The 19,870-nt window shown below is 38.3% G+C and overlaps 3 protein-coding genes across 7 annotated transcripts; 1 reads left to right on the forward strand and 2 right to left on the reverse strand.

Moving 5' to 3' along the window:
• Positions 1–58: 58 nt before the first annotated feature.
• gabpa (GA binding protein transcription factor subunit alpha) lies at positions 59–11,881 on the reverse strand. 3 transcript variants are annotated; one of them, XM_057337001.1, is made up of 10 exons: positions 11,751–11,881; positions 10,397–10,493; positions 10,134–10,278; positions 9,845–9,929; positions 9,483–9,710; positions 9,151–9,345; positions 5,465–5,518; positions 5,120–5,248; positions 4,601–4,793; positions 59–741 (listed from the first exon to the last, which is right to left on the reverse strand). In XM_057337001.1, the coding sequence occupies exons 2-10, from the start codon at positions 10,471–10,473 to the stop codon at positions 477–479; spliced, it is 1,371 nt and encodes a 456-aa protein (XP_057192984.1). In that variant the 5' UTR covers positions 10,474–10,493; positions 11,751–11,881; the 3' UTR covers positions 59–476. The 3 variants fall into 3 exon arrangements, with proteins under 3 accessions (XP_057192984.1, XP_057192985.1, XP_057192983.1); XM_057337002.1 differs by lacking the exon at positions 11,751–11,881 and adding an exon at positions 11,543–11,561; XM_057337000.1 differs by lacking the exon at positions 11,751–11,881 and having other exon boundaries at positions 10,397–11,099.
• Positions 11,164–14,885, forward strand: LOC130556207 (piggyBac transposable element-derived protein 4-like). 2 transcript variants are annotated; one of them, XM_057336999.1, is made up of 3 exons: positions 11,164–11,297; positions 12,461–13,448; positions 13,568–13,683. In XM_057336999.1, exons 2-3 carry the CDS (start codon positions 12,468–12,470, stop codon positions 13,670–13,672), a joined length of 1,086 nt encoding a protein of 361 aa, XP_057192982.1. In that variant the 5' UTR covers positions 11,164–11,297; positions 12,461–12,467; the 3' UTR covers positions 13,673–13,683. The 2 variants fall into 2 exon arrangements, with proteins under 2 accessions (XP_057192982.1, XP_057192981.1); XM_057336998.1 differs by adding an exon at positions 13,971–14,885 and having other exon boundaries at positions 11,165–11,297; positions 12,461–13,691.
• Positions 14,886–15,057: 172 nt separating this feature from the next.
• On the reverse strand, positions 15,058–19,433 carry jam2b (junctional adhesion molecule 2b). Of its 2 annotated transcripts, none has more exons than XM_057337004.1 (10): positions 19,088–19,433; positions 17,726–17,791; positions 17,523–17,633; positions 17,235–17,384; positions 16,954–17,135; positions 16,616–16,724; positions 16,272–16,319; positions 16,132–16,156; positions 16,022–16,052; positions 15,058–15,738 (listed from the first exon to the last, which is right to left on the reverse strand). In XM_057337004.1, the coding sequence occupies exons 1-10, from the start codon at positions 19,137–19,139 to the stop codon at positions 15,700–15,702; spliced, it is 813 nt and encodes a 270-aa protein (XP_057192987.1). In that variant the 5' UTR covers positions 19,140–19,433; the 3' UTR covers positions 15,058–15,699. The 2 variants fall into 2 exon arrangements, with proteins under 2 accessions (XP_057192987.1, XP_057192986.1); XM_057337003.1 differs by having other exon boundaries at positions 16,272–16,391.
• Positions 19,434–19,870: the final 437 nt, after the last annotated feature.

Genomic DNA, 19,870 nt, shown 5'->3' on the forward strand with positions numbered 1-19,870 from the left:
CTTGTGATGTGGTGTTTAATAACCAAAGTGTGTTATCATTTCACTTCATGAGAAAATCTTCAAAAACCAACTGTGTCTTTATTGCCCTCCGGAGGCCAGTAAAAAGTACCTCACCTTGAGGGAATCGGACACTCCAAATAAAAAAGAAAAGATCTTTTACAAAGGGAAAATATCAAAATACACTGCCCACGTGGCTATCAAAAACAGAGTATATACAATGGAAATATAGTCAATGCTACCCTGCAGTCAGAGAACAAGCATACAAAAACTGAAAGCTCATACATAGTCATCTATACTTTGTCTCACTCATGCACTCACTCACTCAAAGCATTTTAAGGACACACAAACATACATACACAAGCGCACATCTGCTTACAAACCCGCTTTCTCCCACCCTGCCCAAAGTCAAATCTTTAACCCGGTTTCCTCCCATCTTAACCCTTTCTCCCGATTGGCTGGGAGCGACAAGCCACGCCTCAACAACAGTCTTTCTCTAAAGCCGCTGCAGCCAAAGTGACTGTAGTGAAAGGCTGCCCTGTGGCGGTGGCCAGCGTGACTGTGTTGACGGGTTGGCCGAGGCCGTGCAGTTGTACCCGGGCGAGTTTCTTCTGTTCGCACTCGGTCACCAGGTTGTTGAGCTCTGCTGCGCTGTATCCAATCAGAGTCCTCAGGTCACACACAAACTTGTAGACAAAGCGCTTGCCCTGCACTTTGCTGATCATGTCGCCATCATAGTAGTACCTATAATAAGGAAATAATCAGTGAATGGATAAACAGAGGAGTTCTCTTTTCTTGTGCCAACTTTTCTCATCCATTGAAACAGAAATTGGTTAACAATTGTTTTAAATTATTGCTACAGATAATGCTAGCATAGATGCATTATTAAGCGGTTTAATGTCCTATAATAAGATTTTATAGACGCCTTTACTGTTAGTAAACATTGTGACGTGTTTTTGTGGGCGGAGCTTAGCTTGAGGAAGAAAGACCCCACTGACCGCATTTCTAATGCTAGGTAGCACGTTTTGTTTGCTTGCTTTCTGACAATGACTAGAAAAAATCTGATTAAGTTTTAACATTTAAGGTCACTCACTGTCTAGGACCGAGATTGTTTTTGAAAAAGTTAACTAATGCCATGAACCTGGCCGACCTGTACGCCTCACTCAATGGATCCAGGGACGAACTGAAAGGATTACCTCCAGTCAAGTGGCCTGACATCTACACCTATTACACCTACCAGACTGAGAAACTAAGCGTGTATAGTAAAGATAACCTGTGAGTAGGGATGTTAATGATTAATCGACGATCGATTAATTGTCGATAACAGTTTACTCGAAATAACTTAATGATGATCGAGTTCTCAAAGTCATGCACGTGTGTGCAGCTTATGCGCATAACACATACAGAAGACTCATGGAAAAACGCAATGGCTATCCACTTATTACATTACTTGGCTACCGACACACCTTAGTTTTGCATTTTTCTTTTATAGAGATAAAAAGAAAGTTCATTTGAACAATGGACGCAAGAGTTTGCGAGGAGCACGTCTGTCAGCGGGAGCTGCAGCCGAGAGGCGCGGTGATTAACAGGTCAAGGCGGAGGAGAGCTTTTATTAATAAAAGTTTTATTTCTTAGTTTAATATAAGTAGCGTTGTCCTTGTTTTATTGTTGCATTTTCATTTAAAATAATAATAAACCACAAACTGTGTTGAAGTAAGGGGAAAATCCAAAGATCTTTGAATTTATTTACATTATGTTTACGTTAAAATTACACTTCTTTATTGGTTTACACATTTTTTGAGCTTGGACAATGGATGCACAAGCGGCGCGTTCACAACGTGTTTGTTCCACAAGCTTAGTTTTATTCAAATAAGTGTTCAGGACACAATTGACTTGGCAAAAAGTGGTGGCGACATGTGTCTCACATTGAGGCATAATTTGCAGGTGGGACAAGTCTCAACTTCAGGACCGCTAAAGGTTGTAACACGTTATGGACATTTGTGAGTTAAAATGCCCTTTTTTGAATTCTACAGATTCTCTGTAATACTGTCGATAGTGTCCATGCGCTGTGTCCTATGCACATTTAGAAAGAAAATAACATGCTTATAATAACAAATCAACCTATTCTCTCATGCAGACGCGCACAATGATACGAGTCTGTTTATATGCTTATAATTACCAGAGTGCACATCTGAGGCGGCGACACATTGTATATTGGTTAGGGCTGTCACGATAAACCAACGATAAATATCACGTGATTTAAGCACAGCTTTTGAGTGAAGTACGGGAAAATGCTGCTGCATCCGAAAGCCAGAGGGCACTCTCGTGCGGAAACTCCAAATACGCACTGCAGAAGAAGACCACAACACTTTCTAGAATATAGGAAATGCCTATGGGCATCTTTTTATCACTGTTACTCAAGCCTCCTCAGGTATTTTCATGATAATAAAGTATATTTATAATGATAATGTTTGACGGGTGTTGCTTTTTCAAATGCACATTATAAGCGACTCAAACTCGCACTTCTTTTTAGATCGAGCAGCATTTCCTACTGATCCCAGAGCCATGCTTCACGGTCAAGCTACTCGTTAAAAAAAATATCAACACATATTGATAAAAGCATATCACAGCCAGCTTGATTTCAATAGGATTTAGTGGTATCGCGATAAATTATCGTGCAGCCCTAAGGTCCATATGTTAATTATCAAATACATCATTTTAATATATTATTAATCACTCAGATTAATTTTAACAATGCTGCTAGGCATTTTTTTAAACTTAGAAACCTTTTTATTCAGGTGAGGAAGATGGCGTTTTGCGCGCTGTCACGCCTATATGCCACTGCAGAGGCATATTTCAGTATTAATGTTAACGAGTAATTGATTAATTGATCCTTAATGTAAATGAAAATCGATTATGGGAATTTGCCTAAATTGACATCCCTACCTGAGAGCGTATAAATCTAAAGATGCCTGCGTGTACCAACAATGGCAAACGTTAGCAAATGCATTTACTTGAACACAAACCTGATACATAACATGAGCATTCTCACTGTTCCCTCTCCCTTTATATTAATGCACTTGTGACAACTAAAGAAAAAGAGATGACAAACAGTTTCCTTTATGTTTAGTTTCTGGCCGATAGTTGCTAGTTGTATAACTAACAAAGTTAGCTAGCATACCCTATGAGTTCAAAGCTAACGCTAACTTACGTGAAAAATAACATTGTTCCCCAGTTTCTGATTTAGGCATTCGTGAGATATTTTAGACACATACCCAAATCATAATCCACACCAACAAAAGAATTTTTGATGATCGTTTAGGTTCAGTATGCTAGTTTTATTGTGTTTAACTACAGCTGTCGTCCGTGTTTTTGTTTGGCAGTGGCAGCAGGTAAGTGTTAAAATATCAAATTGGAGACTGTATTCTGTCGATTGTGGCACTTAACAACACAACAAGACGATATTTTAAACTCCTTAGTAGCCGAATCTGTGCTGGTTTGTACTGGCCACCCCCAGTTTACCCTTTGTTTTGCCTCCAGCTAGAGCTCCAGTAAGCGTGACGTCGGCGAGAAAGGGATCTATAATATCATTTTAGCGATTACATCATGTTCAAACAAATTATTTTCATAGTGAACTGCTTATTTAAGTTGAGAAATTCTCGAGAATTTGAGAAAATATCAGTTACATGCATGTGGATGTAGTATAACATTGAATTGATGGAGCTCTTTGAAAAGCATGAACAGATTGCTAGGTATATCGCTTCAAAACTAGGGCTGTGTATTGGCAAGTGCCTTCCGATACGATACATATCACGACAGATGGGTCATGATACAATATATTGCTATACACTTCGATACGATACACATTTGCGATATATTGCAATACTTTAAATAGAAAATGTAAAAAGCAGAGCTAGAAATACAACATGCTGTGCACCACCGGGGGTTTTCTGTAAGGATAAGTGTAAAAACATCCCTTACCTCTGCAGAGTGGCCATGATGTGCGATGCATGGACCTTTAGATCAGAGGTTTGGGTTCTCAAACTGTGGATTGCGCCCCTCAAGTGGGTAGCACAGGGGAATAAGGTGGCTCACGCAAGTCACTTAGCTGTGACTTAGCTTAGGTGCATTACAGTTAAAACACTGAACATGGGCAGTATAAAACCCCTGGTTCATCCGTGCTGTAAATGCGCTGGTGACAATACATGTCAGTTACTTTTCTTAATAAACTTTTTGTCTAATGCACTGCAGTAGCCAAGCGACTTGTTTCATGACTTGCGAAGCCTACAAACAGCATTATTTTATATAACTCATTACTCCATTACTTATTTTGAAAACCAAAGCACACCAACAAATCAGCTCTGAGAGCTCCAAGCGTTCTTATTTTTTTTGCCATACTCGCTTCCGTTTACTTTTGGCCGTATGTATTTGACATGATTTAAAATATATATATCGATAGTAGACTTATCACTATCGATACACTATCGAAAAAAAAAATATTGCGATAGTTACATGTATCGATATTTTTGCACAGCCCTATTCAAAACCATATAATTTTACTGGAAACCTCCATGGGTGGTCAGAGGAAATGATGTACTCTCACCTGAGAGCTCTGCTTAGCTTCTCGTAGTTCATGGTTGGCTTGTTCTTGCGCTGACCCCATTTTTGAGCTACCAGCTCAGGCTGATTGAGTTTGAACTCGCCTTCTTCTCCCACCCAGGAAATACAGTCCCGGGAGTCTTTATCCGTCAGCAGCTCCAAGAGAAACTGCCACAACTGGATTTGGCCGTTATTACCTAAGGACACAGAACACAATAATACAAATGGCGCGAACTTTTTTTTTAGACAAAAGTTGTGTTTAAATGAGGGTTGGCCACAATTAAAAATGTAAGAGGTGACTCACGTTGAGGTTATGAATTGGAACTAAAATTAATTATTTATACAATTTGTTTCTGGAAACACCCAATATAGTGTGTGATAAAAACATGTTTATGAGTAAACCATATTGAAAATAATGAACATTTCATTTTAAAATTTAATTCTACAAAACCTATCCATATTGTACTTTAAAATAAAAATCTGCAATATTAATGTGTGTTGCAATGACAATGTGTGTGTGTACCTGTGCGGTTGCCAGGAGAGCTGCGCTCCTCTCCTGAGATACGGGGGGCTCGAGGAGTTTTGTTGTGCTTCAGAACCTTAATGGCTGTGGGCGTGGCCTGTTGCACAGGGGCAGGAATGATCTGCACAGCTGGAAATTAGCAAGAAACTGTTACTCACAAGACAAACACATGCTTCTTTTTATGAAAAACTGAAATAAAAGCATAAGTGTCCCCTGGAGACATAAAAGCCTCCTGAGCAGCAGTCATGTGTAGACCTTGTTATTAAAAAACTGTTTTTGTTGATTAACTTGAGCAGAAAAAAGTATAATCATTGGAAAAACAGATAAAATGCAAGATCCACTCACGTTGATCAATGGTGACTGTAGCTTCCTGACCCTGATCCTGACTCGCAAGTACATCTGCACACAACATTAGAGAGATGTTGTATAACGGCTAAACAAATTTTGTATTAAAGATTGGTTCATTGAAAAATACTACTGCTGTCAATCGATTAAAACAAATAATCCGATTAATCACACATTTTTTGTGATTAATCATGATTAATCGCACATAACATTAAAGGCGGGGTGTCCGATTTCTCTTAGCCTTGTTGATATTCAAATCACCACAACAAACACACCCCTACCCCCATCTTTCGCTTTCATCAGCGCTCGGCTCGGCTAATGTCTGCCCTGTGCACCTTACTGCTGATTGGCTACAAGGTTGCTTTGGTACTCGGCCCGACTCGGTTGTCTAAAGCGTAATTCGGAAATTGGTTACCTCGCCTTTAATGGCTTTAAAGGGGTCAAATGACAGGGCTAAAACGAATATTATCGTTTGTTTTAGATGTAATGCAATGTGTATACACGATTTAATGTTCAAAAACGCTGTATTTTCCACATACCGTGCATGTTTGTATCTCTTCTTTGCCCCGCCTCTCTGAAACGCACAGGTTTTTTACAAAGCTCATGGCTCTGAAAAGCGAGGATTGCTATGATTGGCCAGTTAACCAGTGCGTAGTGATTGGTCGAATACTTCAAGCGTGTGACAGAAATGTAACGCCTCTTACCATATTTGGAACATCAGGTTCCAAAGCAATTGTGCTGACAGGTACGCCCACCTTACTTGCGTATATATTTGGCGGTCTTGGTCAAATCCAACCACAAACTGACGTAGATTTGTGGGGGTGTGGTTACACGAGGCATTTCAGGCAGGTCTGGGTGAGCATTCGCTTTCAGATAGAATGCATCTTTTGTTCCGTCACTTTAATTTTTGCAATTTGTGACCCTGGACAACAAAACCAGTCTTAAGTAGCACGGGAACATTTTTAGTAATCGGCAAAAATACATGGTATGGGTAAAAATTAACGATTTTTCTTTTTGCAAAAATCATTAGGATATTAAGGAAAGAACATGTTCCATGAAGATATTTTCCTGTAGATATTTTTTTTTTTTACTGTATATGTATAAAAACTTTATTTTTGTGAGTGGATGGCCTGCTACAGTGCCTCAGATTAACAACTTCAAAGGCAATTTTCTCAATAGTTTGATTTTTTTGCACCCTCAGATTCCAGCATTGTAAATAGTTGTAAATAATTGTCCACCAGATAGTGTCCTATCCTAACAAACCATATATCAATAGAAAGCTTATTTCTTCAGCTTTCAGATGATGTAAAAATCTCAATTTCGAAAAATTGACCCTTAAGACTGGTTTTGTAGTGCAGGGTCACATTTTACATGTCTAATACATGCATGGGCAACTTATAACACACCAAAGTCACAGAAAAACACGTATTCGCACCATATGAACCTTTTAAATATACTTTTACATTCTAATAATTTCACATTTAATCTCCAAATTGAAGTAGAAAAAACACAGCCAACATTCTGATTAGGGATGTTAATGATTAATCGACGATCGATTAATTGTCGATAACAGTTTACTCAAAATAACTTCATGATGATCGAGTTCAAAGTCATGCACGTGCGTGCAGCTTATGCGCATAACACATACAGCAGACTCATGGAAAAACGCAATGGCTATCCACTAATTACATTACTTGGCTACCGACACACCTTAGTTTTGCATTTTTCTTTTATAGAAATAAAAAGAAAGTTCATTTGAACAATGGACGCAAGAGTTTGCGAGGTGCACGTCTGTCAGCGGGAGCTGCAGCCGTGAGGCGCGGTGATTGACAGGTCAAGGCGGAGGAGAGCTTTTATTAATAAAAGTTTTATTTCTTTGTTTAATATAAGTAGCGTTGTCCTTGTTTTATTGTTGCATTTTCATTTAAAATAATAATAAACCACAAACTGTGTTGAAGTAAGGGGAAAATCCAAAGATCTTTGAATTTATTTACGTTACAAAACAGGTACAGTTATCAGTCTTATTCGTTTTGTTAATAAACATTCTGTTTCATATAAGCAAGTTTGTCAGTGTACTATTTTTTTGTTGTTTAATTAAAAGTAAATAATGAATGAATAACTATTGGTATCAAAAGAAATAGTAAAAGTTTACCATAAGTGCGTTTTAACCATACGTTTTTCGTTAAGAATAATAATGAAGAAACATTTTAAGCATTTGTTTTAGACAAAGAAGTCCATATGTTAATTATCCATGTTAATTTAGTCCATATGTTAATTATCAAATACATAATTTTATTATATTATCAATCACAGATTCATTTTAACAATGCTACTAGGCATTTTGTTTTATTTAGAAACCTTTTTATTCAGGTGAGGAAGATGGCGTTTTGCGTGGCTTTTGCGCGCTGTCACGCCTATATGCAACTGCAGAAGCATATTTCAGTATTAATGTTAACGAGTAATGAATGGGAATTTGTCTAAATTGACATCCCTAATTCTGATATTAGTACTGCAACCATTAAATTGATTATTTTTTCTTTATTTTAAGCGCACATCTGCTTACAAACCTCCTGTCTCCCACCCTGCCCAAAGTCAAATCTTTAACCCGGTTTCCTCCCATCTTACAAACATTAATTATAGCCGTTCAACATTGAAGTACAGTATAATTGAGAGCTATCATGTCTAACAGGTAGGAAATATACAGAAATTTAATTTAGTTCTCAAACACTTTACAGTCTTTAAAGGAGACATCAGATGAAAACTCCACTTTTTCTGCGTTTAAGTGCTATAATCGGGTCCCCGGTGCATCTAGCAACCCAGAAAACGTGAAAAACAAGAACCCAGTAAGTTTGTTTTGGTGTGCCTTTCCCTGCAAGCATGTGAGAAATCGAGCCGTTCAGATTTCGCTCCGATTGTGACGTCCAAAACGGATTTTATTATAATGTTACCGCCCCCTTAATCTACACAGTTCCACCCACCGCGCTCCGCCATTGTTGTTTTCACAAGCGACAGCGGTGTACGTGACGCCATGGCTAAAGTTCGTGGACAACATGCAATGTAGTCACTGCACAGAGTTTAAACCAAAGAAGAGACAGGAGTGGATTTATTTTATTTTTAGTGGAAATCCATCAGAAACCATAAGTAAAAACCTCTTTTCTTTTGTTCTTTGATTAACATTAGTGACAGGAGTCACAGCAGCAGGTTTAAGAATGTGGCCCCTTCAAAGCTGCCGCTCTAGGCAGATCTGACGCCCTTTCTCATTTTCACAACTCTCTGCATTCATTTAGGATTTTATTTAGCACGTTGAAATCTGTGTTTACGAAAATACTAGCCAAAACAGGATTCCTGGCATAATCTTGTGTTTCTGTTTATTCAAGCACAAAAGAGAACTTAATACTGGTGCGCTGTCTGGCAGATTCTGACAGAGATTCACTGACGCAGCCTTTAGCCCGTGACTGTATACACCAGACTGGACCGCTGTCGCGTTGCATTGTGCCACATCCCACAGCTAGAAGCTGTCTATCTACACTGAATGCGTCAAAGCAACTGTTTCAAATCGCGCTTAAGTGGTTTAAAAGCCTTTACATGAATAAGAGTGTGATTATATAATGTATTCAAAAATGTATCAAATGCGTTAACGTTGACAGCCCAACACACACATTCTTTGTTTCCTCCCTGAAACTTACACTTGCGTAGTAGCTCCAGGTGGCTCCACAGTATCTCTCCGCTGGGCACTCTCTGGAGGAACTCATCCTGGCTGAAAGCACAGAGCTGGCGGCCGGGAATATGAATACCTCCCACCTCCATTTCCTCAATGCCAAACTCTTTCATCACCCAGACTGCCCAGTGGATCACCTGATCTGCTGTCCACTGCACCGGGTCTGACAAACAGATATCCAACAGAGCTGGTTACATAGCTAAACACTCCTAGTTGCTAAGAATGTAAAAAATGAATTGATCTAACAATAAAATCAATATTTACAGAACTTAAAACTCAATTATAATTTGAAATACGCACCATAGGGGATGCTCAGTCGAACCTGCTCCTTGCGGTAGCCTTCCAATGCTGCTGCCCAGCGGGTCACCTGTTCTGAGGTCTCATCTGCAATGGCAGCTCGCTCCACAGAGATCACCTGCCCATCCTCTACTAGATGGCCTTCTTCCCCTGCAGCTGCATCTGGATCGATCACTACCTCCACGGTCTCCACTGGTTTCACGATCTCAAGAATATTTAATTTCTCTTCCCCTAAAACAAAGCACAGGTGCACCAGTGAGTTAGGTTTGTAAATACTTCTACTGCTGTAAATATTAATGTTTATCTAAAAGGCACTAGTTGATATTTGTCCAGTTGCAATACTATTTATGATTATAAAATGTTACCCTGTTTCGTAACAATCTGCACACTGAGTTGTACTGTGCCATCTGTCTTCACTCCTTGATCGAACAGGCTGTGGTCAGGATGTAACTAAATGAGGAAACGACAGAGACCAGGAGAGAATACTTTAAACAATGAATAGACACGTGCCTTTAGTGTACTATAGAGATTTCTGCTGGTGCAGATGATAATCACAGCCCAAGTAAAACTGACAGTTGTGTACTGAATGCACAGCCTAAGAAAATAAGTGTAGGGCCTACTATATAAAGATCAAACCAATACAAAATCACATACTAGAATATCTTGCAAACATATGTCATATCCATCCAGTTGGACCTGAAGACGAGGCTCCAGTAACTTCTTCAGGTTACCAATCGGCTCATTGATGTCTATATCTTGTGTAATCAGTTCAGCTGCTGTAATGGTTTGCTCCTCAACTCTGAAGACAACAAACACACAAATAAACTAAATGTTTTTAAAACAAACATTGACACAACATTTATACTACACATTGAGAGAAGACGATAGAGACTACAGAAGAGAAAAACTGAATTTACCCCTCCTCTAGACACTCCTGTTTCTCCTGTCCATCGATCTCAATTTCAATCATCTCCTCTGTCTCACTTTTTGACATCCCTTCAACTCCTTATTTACCTAAAACAGAATGCATTTAGAACATGTGAAAAAGACATTTATTTAATCATCAGTATGACATTTATTTAATAATCAGTAAAAAAAAAGAGCAAAATCTATATTTCAAAATAAAACTTTATTTGTTGAAACTATTTTAGCGTTTAAATTGATGCAAAATAATAAATAATATCAAACGCCGTCGCAAACATAGTAAATGTTCAGATAAACACATTAACATTAGTTCCTTGTACTTTAGTGGACTGAATATGAAGTCTCTAAAGTCTGCAACTCTCACGCAACACCGAGGCTTTGCCTCAGAATAGGCCCATCATAAAATCATTCCCATACTGTGGCTGATAATAAGCACAAAACGCACTTATTTATTAAATATGTATTTCTTTTGCTCTGTCCATTATCTATATAAAGAGTGGCTTGATTTAAACCCAACACTTTAATAATATATTTTCCACCAACGACTAGGTGGGAAGACGACTCGCGAATCGATACAAACGCAGTTGCCATGTTGGAGTGGTTTTGGATTTCGTAATATAACCGCAAAGATCGAAGTAAAAAGCAGCTTTTCAAAACTTTTGAAACTTTTCGGGAGTAGCTACATATCAAGACTTTTGATTCTGGAAAGTTAAAACGGAAATGGAAGAAACGGAAACAAAACAAGAGAAGGGCAGATGTAAAAGCAGCCGGAAATCCTGGCCGAAGTCACGGCGGCTGACAGACTTCCGAAAACAGTCGTGCGACCGAAGAAACGGACGGAAACAACACGGAGTTTAATTATAAGATTCGTGAATGGTGTCATTTCCACGACAGGTACAATCATTTTAGTCATCGAACGTGTTTAACTGTAAATATGTATGTATACCTGGCCTCTGTTAGCTGCCTAGCTTACGCTGTCGAGAGAGAGACACGCCTGAATGAACGGATCATCTACTACTCCCTCGAATAAGCTCACGCGTTATTTGGCACTGATTTACGTTTACTTGGTCTCTCTGTTAAATAGGTACAATGTTAAATTGACCCGCCTAAAGTACACCAAAGTTTTGTACGTTACCTACTTTTTGTCGAATGCGAGAGGGCTGGGTTATTGTCAGTAGTGTTAGCACTCCGGCTAGCTCAGTTCCCCCTCAGGATGCTAATAACTAGCTTAGCTCGCGTATCTCCGCCAGAAAGCGGGAAAACTGACACTCTTATAAACTCGCATATATGTAACGAGGGTTTCTGTGTACATTAAGTGCATATACAATAAAATTACAGCCCACGTACCTCTTTATCGCGATCGGTAAGGTTGCGTTAGATCTTTTGAGGAATAAAGCTGGGTGTCTGTAGTTTAGTGTGTGCTAATAAGTTGAGCGAATGTTCATACTGGTTTTTGGTCAACATTGCATTGGGGGCGGGGATGAGCAGGAGGCCTTGCTGCCCACTGACAGCAACATTACATACACCCCATCTAATGCAGTTTAGACAAATACTGTATTGTGGTGTTATTTTGTGTAACGTTAAAATAATAGCTAGCGGCAGACAAGTAGGGTGTTGTGCTTCGGTGTATTGACTGGGGCTTTAAAAGGGCAATGCTAACATCATTGTTTTGAAACTCGTTACTTGGACATTGCTGTCAGTTTTTTTCCAGTAAAATATTTCGAGCATTACAAACTTACTAATAAAATTCTTTAGTCAGAGTTACAATGCTTGGTCCCCTTTTGTATAACGTTACATAAGACATCCTGAGCCCAGAACCCATTTATGTACTCGTAATTATATCATATTTATGTCGAATTTATATCAAGACCAAGACTAAAACGTATATTAGAATAGATTCGTTTAAGTATGCATGTAGTTAAAATCTTGTTTTAGTGCAGTGGTTGGTTGACTGGTAAGTAGGCGGTCCTTTACTGCTCAGAATGTGGCAGACAAAACACTGCATGTTTCTACATTTTTCTGCAGCTTAAAGTTATTTTTTGTCACTTTGTTTACAGTTCGTTCATGGATGATGTATTACACCTGGTTGATGGTGAAAGAGGCCAGACGGGTACTAAGCAATGGGCACAAGACTCTGAAACACTGAACAACACAGACTCTGAACCAAATCGCCAAGCAGCTGTTGACGAAGTCTCTGCTGAAGCGGGCCCTCTCGACGTGAATTACCAGTCCAAAGATGGGAGCTTAATATGGAGTCCGTCTCCTATCCAAACAGCAGGGACGTTACCGGTTGAATGTGCCATCAAAAAGACCCCTGGGCCAACCAAGTTTTCATGTTCTCGTGCTGAAGACATAAAATCAACGTTTGATTTATTTTTTTCAGAGTCTATGAGAAAGACTTTGATTACCTTGACCAATCTAGAGGCACAACGTGTGTTGGGTAAAGGCTGGAAAAAGCTGGACTGGAAAGACATACAGGGATATATTGGCCTTTTGATTCTGGCAGGCGTGTATCGATCCCGCCATGAGCCTTTAGCAAGTTTATGGCAAGGCGAGACTGGAAGGCCAATTTTTTGTGCTACCATGCGAAAGGGCAGGTTTATGACCTTATCAAGGATCATCTGCCTTAGTGACATGGACAAAAGACGGAAAAAGCGTGACAAACTGGCGGAAATTAGAGATTTCTGGGAGAAGTGGGTTAAAGGCCTGCGACTCGTGTTTAATCCAGGTCCAGATGTTACTGTGGGTGATTATCTGGTCCGTTTTAGAGGTCGCTGTCCCTTCAGAAATTTCATGCCCCAAAAACTGGGCAGATATGGAATTAAACTCTGGGCAGCATGTGATGCCAGGACAAGCTATGTGTGGAACATGCAGGTCTACACTGGTAAACCTGATGATGGACAGCCAGTAAACAATCAGGCGAAGCGTGTGGTCCTAGACATGACGTCTGGTCTCCAGGGACACACCATCACATGCAACCGTTTTTTCACCTCGTATGCTCTTGGTCAGGAGCTGCTCAAAAAGAACCTGACCATGATTGGACCAGTAAGGAAAAATAACACAGAACTCCCACTTGCATTTCTATCATACAATAAAAGGGCTCAATACTCGTCTGAGTTTGCCTTCACTGACACACATACTGTTCTGTCTTATTTTTCTGAAAGAAAAAATGTGCTTTTCATGAGCACGCATCACAAAGATGCCACAGTAAGCATCAGGGACGACCATATGCCCAAAATAATATCAGACTACAACCGGACAAAAGATAGCGTTTCTAACCTCGATAAGGTATTTTACTACTTTTGTGTACCTTTGTGTTATTTCCACATTTCATTAATTTCATATATTTTTCCTGTGGCTCAGTGGTTAGAGCATGTTGCTCGCAATGCCAAGGTCATGGGTTCAATCCCTGGGAATTGCACATAGTCAGAAACAAATGTATAATACAATGCAATGTAAGTCGCTTTGGATAAAAGCGTCTGCCAAATGCGTAAATGTATTAAAAGAGAATTGTCGATTGTTACAGCTGATAAGCTAAATGTTTTGTTTTTGTATGTCATTTTTCAGGTTCTTGGCAAATACTCCTGCAAAAAAACATCATCACGTTGGTCCATGGTACTTTTTTACCACATGTTGGATGTCTCTGCCTACAATGCATTTGTTTTGTGGACAGAAATAAATCCTTCATGGAACAGAGGGATGAGCAACAGAAGGAGGCATTTTCTGGAAGAGCTAGGGAATGCTCTGGTGTTCCCATTAATGGAAAGACGACAGTATATTCCCCGCACACCAGCCTCTCTCTGTTTGCTGAAGGAAGCACAACATTTGAAAGGAGATGACGCCCCCACCGCACCTACCCAGAGCAAAAGGAAAAGGTGTCGGGCATGTGGCAAAAAAAACAGAAAAACTAGCATGATGTGCCAAAAATGCAAAATGCCCATTTGCAAGGAACACGCGGTCATAACGGTCTACTGCCTAGTGTGTGCGAATCCATGAAGAGAATTTCGTGAACATTTCCCCATTTTTTACTGTTATGGTTACCATTTGTTTATTAATGGTAATTATTGTTCACTTTTGTTAAGTTTGTGGCTAGAAAATGTTTACGCAAGTATTTTATTTGTACACAGATTGAATTATCACTACGTATACCTGTTGTTTGCTCGTTATTGCTGTTTGGTTTCGTGACCTTTTTACTAGTTTATTTAATTAAGTTATTGAATTTATGTATATTTGTATAGAATTTGTTTTAATAAATGTTTCAAATGCTCAGTAATACCAGGGTCATATTTGTTGCAATCATTGCAAAAAAGTTAAAAAAAATATCTTCACAGTCAATAGTCTTTGATGGTGAATTATTATCCAAATAACTGTAGAAATGGTTCAGTCATTTGTGGATCAGTGCAGCCACAAGTGTCATTTGATGTCATTGTTTTCTCAGCAGATGTTAATGCATAACTATATAAATTAATATAAATATATATTTTTACAGTCCTTTGAAGCTAATGAATAAAATACCGTAGAGAAAAACAATCTTATGTTTTCTTTATTTAAAAAAATTATCGTGGTGCAGTAGCTACAGTAATTTAATCTGCAAAAAATATGTACCAAGGAAAGGTGTTGCAGTGAATTTTGCATTGAGCAAATTAATCACTTTGCATACAGTATGTCCATAAAACGATTTTGTCAGCTTTTGCTGCGCACCTTCATAAAGTTTTTCGCAAGTGAACAACTTTCGCAGAGATTTTTGGCTCACTATGCTTTTGATTAAATTATAAACATTAATTAATTTGACTTCAGAAACATCCAGAGAACAGTCAATTCTGTTACCTCACAAATCAATAGGATCATTACATTTGTATTACTATAATGGCCTTTATATTCAATGCCTTGTTGATTTCAAAATAAAAGGTGAAAAACTCAAAAGCATTCCTTTTGAAATATGCAATAGTGCAATATTTGTACAGTACTTTCTATAAACTCAAGGTCATCCAAAACACAAGGAAATTATAATGCTACACAATTTTTATAAAAAATAAATGAAACCTTTTACAGTAGCTGAAATCACCTTTAGTTCTGATCTTAACACCCGACTAAGAAACAGATAATGCACTTGATGTAAGATAAAATTCTAAGTGTCAGACCATCAGATGTATTGATAAATAAGAACTGCTCCAATTACAATCGTTTCAGCGACATATTTCCTTTCACCGTTTTAAACAGAAAGAGGGTCATCAAGGTGCTTTCCAAATATACAAACTCTAACCATTCATCACAGGTGTGTGTGTGTCCACACTCTTCAAAGCACAAAGGATTGTGTGTGTCTGTAATGTCTGGGCTGAGGAGACAAATGAACAATGGTCATTGTATTAGTCAGTTTTTGAACCTCTACCTATAGTAAAGGTGATGTGTGTCATTTTTTCACTGTTTAAATATTTTCTCCTAGCTCCTGTTTTTCACCTATTCAATTTGCAAAGAGGTTGATTTCCATATACTAAATGTATAGACAGTGAAAACTATCACACACATCACATTTAATACTAATTTGATTAACAAAGACAACTTGAATTATGGTCTAGTGAACCACGTATAGGAAAATTTTAAAAAATGTCAGGACTTACATCTGTTGGAGGGTTATAGCTGGTCTTGGCACTGAAAAGTAATAACCATCTTGTTTATAAAAGTCGATAATATATATTTTTGTTTTTATGTGTTAAAGGGCTAATGATACCTTTGCTTTTTGTCTCCTTTACTCTCTGTTGGCAAATGCAAGAATTTCAATAGAGGATCAAGATAAAGAGAAGTTTAATACGAAAGAGGAATATAAAGTTTCTCATCAATCTGTATAGTTTTGACTGAAGTTTAACTCACTATGATGACAGCTACAACAGCATCCTCTCCTGCAGCACAGACAGACGGCTAGAATGAAAGAGAGAAGAAGCAAGAAGGCTCCCACTCCTACAGCTATAACTAAAGTCAGGTTCAGCTCAACTGAAACAGGGCACAACAAAATCATTTGTTATTAACCTTGAATGTTAACCTGTCAGGTTATTTCTCAATATTTCTATTTTTGATAATGCCCACAAAACTGATTCTTTACATATTGTGGTCTGTATCTTTATCCAAATAAATGTGGGTATAATGGACTACTTTATTTCAAAAGACTGAAATAATATTTGAGCTCTCATTATATTATCAATCTGTGTTTTGCTTACATTCTGTTATCCTCATATGCCGACCGGCACAACTTTTGGGTGCTCCCACCCCATTGGCGGCTTCACATCGATACTGGCCCTCATCAGATTTGGACACACTCTTGAACTTCTGTTCACAAGCGAGGAAGAAAAACAGCAGATGTAAAACAAACATGTCATGTAATGAAGGTATCAAAGCCAAACTATAATCAGTGTTGTTTTTACATGTTAACCATCAGAGGAAAAGGTTGCCGGAAGTTTAGTTTGTTTTAATCTATAACATCCCGAGTCCAGAGGGTGGCCCACTAGGGTCCTCTGTGATACTTATTGTGCCCCTATAGAAAGAGATTGAAACTAACCAGAGTCCCTGTTTTGGGGTCCAGGCTGTAGTTGATTTCAGGGGCTGAATTCAATGGTTTGTTGTCTTTGTACCAGCTGTAGGTGGCAGGGGGAACACTCAGTTTGTCTTTGCAGTGCATCTCGACAGAATAACCTCTCACAACTGTTTCTGGGACGTGACATGACGGTGCATGTGGGGGCACTGTTGGCGTAAGACTCATTAGCACTACATCATCATTAATGCTCAATGGTAAAAACAATGCATCCAAAACCAAATGACAAAAAAAAGTTCCACTCTCACCAAGCACACTGAGAGTGACCATGACTTCCCCTAGCTTGATTTTGTCATGGCGGGCTGTGACCTCACATTGATACACGCCTGAGTCTTTCTGTGTAACACCACGAAGGGTCACCGTTGCCCCGTCAATGGATGCACGGCCTTTAAATGAATCTGGTTACGGTATATAAAGAAAATGAAGATTTGCTTAAGAAACACATACTTATTCTGCAAGAAATCTCATTGATGTGATTGACAACTAATGGGTAAAAAATGTGTAAGTGTCTATTAGTGAGCAAAACAACAACACACCTGTAAATTCACCATCAAAATAAACATACGATACATCTTTGGCCCTCTTCTTCCATTCAACACGGGGGTGTGTTTCTCTCTCTGTTCTGAACTCACAGGACAGTACGGCATCTTTTGCAAAAAAAAGATAAAGTGTCAGTTAATACGGTCTAAGAGCTCTTATACTGTATAACTCAACACTGAACAAAGTGTAATCAACTTACTTGTGTTTTCATGCACCTCCAATTTCGGTTTTCTGGTTGTCACGGTAACAGAAGCTGAAATATAAACTGCAGAAGAGAAGAGATGCTAGATTTATGCATAACTCCACATTATTTCATATCATGATTTACAGTGGAAGGTACAGAGCATGCAATTATATTCTTAGTTATAGGTGAAGAATCGTTTTTATTGTGACAAAAACTTCATTAACTTAAACGGCCACTTTTATTTATTTGAAATATCACTTCTACACATTGCACAACTTTTCTCACATAATTCTAATCAGCACATGTTTATGCATGCATGCACACTCCCTGCATCAACAACTTTTTTTATCTCTGTTTTCTTTAAAAAATTGTAAGACAACATTTTCAGTTTTAGAGCTTTTAAGTTTTCGTTTAATTTTGTGAGGTGATTCATAACACAAAACATCACTTAAACTAATTCCTGCCGACTCTCTCTGGCCGTGCCAGGAGCGGGGATGTGTAGGAATGTCTGTAATGGATGTTCTGACAAACTCTAGCTTTGGATAGTGGGGGTGGCAGAGCAGGCCTGATAACCTCCTTAAACACAGAAACCTTCTCATGGATTTCTGGAGAAAGTGTGAGAAAGTGTCTTTTGTTTTCTAGATGGTTAGTTTTTTTTACCCACAATCGGAGGCAAAGACTTGCTATACTTCTGTAACTAAAAAAACCCATTAAACCACAACCCATGGCACAAGGTATTTAACAATTTTTCTTTTCAGAAAATAATAATGTGTATTTTTTTATATGAAGAAACATTTTATATTATTTGTTAAATAAATTTCAAATAATCATACTAATAAAGTTTTTTTATAGGCCTAATTTGCACAAAGTTGTAATATACACTGTTAGACTAGGGTGGGATGGAGATTTTCTCATGGCATGCTCAGCATGCTGTCTTGATAATCACGATAATGACCAGTACACAAGAGTCAGTTAAGGGGCATCTACAACATGAAAGGGTCTCTGCCACAACATCTTCAGGAACATTTAATCACCCTCAGAATCTCATGTGTTCAAATGCTGCTTAAGAAGTTTGTTTGCGTCTTACAGGACCCCCACCCAGCCTATCCAGACACTCAAAGCATTCATCTAACTTTCAAACAACCCCCACACGCTGAAAAAATAATTGTATTGCAAGAAAGACATAAATGAACGCGATAATATTTCAAATTTAAACAAATATTTTTGAAAAATGTAAAAAATTCAAATGATGAATGAAAGTGTTTTTTCTACTCACTCTTTGTATAGCGTTCTAGTTTCGGACAAAATGTTATGTTTTTTAAAACGCATCATCCAGAATATCATGCAAATTTTAAAATGCCATAACAGTATTCTTACCGTAGAGTAGCAACAGAAGAGCAGGGAAAGTTGATTTCTGTGTTATGGTCATCCTCAGGTTGTCCGACTACTTTGGAAGCGCGTGGAAACTGGTGCGAGATCTTTGCGCTCTTCAGAAGTTCTTGAAGACGGGTGCGCGCTCCCATCAAAGAACAGAGAACTGCGCGGGCACAGCGCTTTATTGTCACTACTTTGGCAGGCTACAATTAAATTATTCTGTCAATTCCTCTAAAAAACGGAGGATCAGAGCGCATACGAAACAAATTATAAAGACAATAAAATACAAAAGAATATGCGAAAAAGGACAAACAAGTTATCAAAAAGTTTATCAATAACGTCTGCTAAAGTAGGCCTATTCTTTAAGGCCAGATGTGATATAAATATGTAGTATAAATTAAGAGCTTGAATTGTTTCTTCATGTTTACACATGTTTACTAAATTAACATGCACGTTAATATAACATGAAAAACAGACTTTGTGATTAATCCATACATATAAGCCTACATGTGATATCCACCCAGTACTCCTTGGATGACTCACCACTCCTGTAGGCTAATTGTTTGACATTTCTGAAGAGAACTTGTAACTAACTTTTTTCATAATCATATCCATGTTAATATAATGTTTGAGAGACTACTACTTGAATATGATGGAGACATATAAGGTAGCCTATCTTAAAATGTAATAGATAAAAAGTTCATTGTAAACAAACAGGTCTGAACTTTGATTTGAACTTTAAAAATGTTACACACAATAATTAAATAAGGCTTTATTTAGATTATG

The sequence above is a fragment of the Triplophysa rosa genome, linkage group LG6 (assembly GCF_024868665.1).
Source record: "Triplophysa rosa linkage group LG6, Trosa_1v2, whole genome shotgun sequence".
NCBI lineage: Eukaryota > Metazoa > Chordata > Actinopteri > Cypriniformes > Nemacheilidae > Triplophysa > Triplophysa rosa.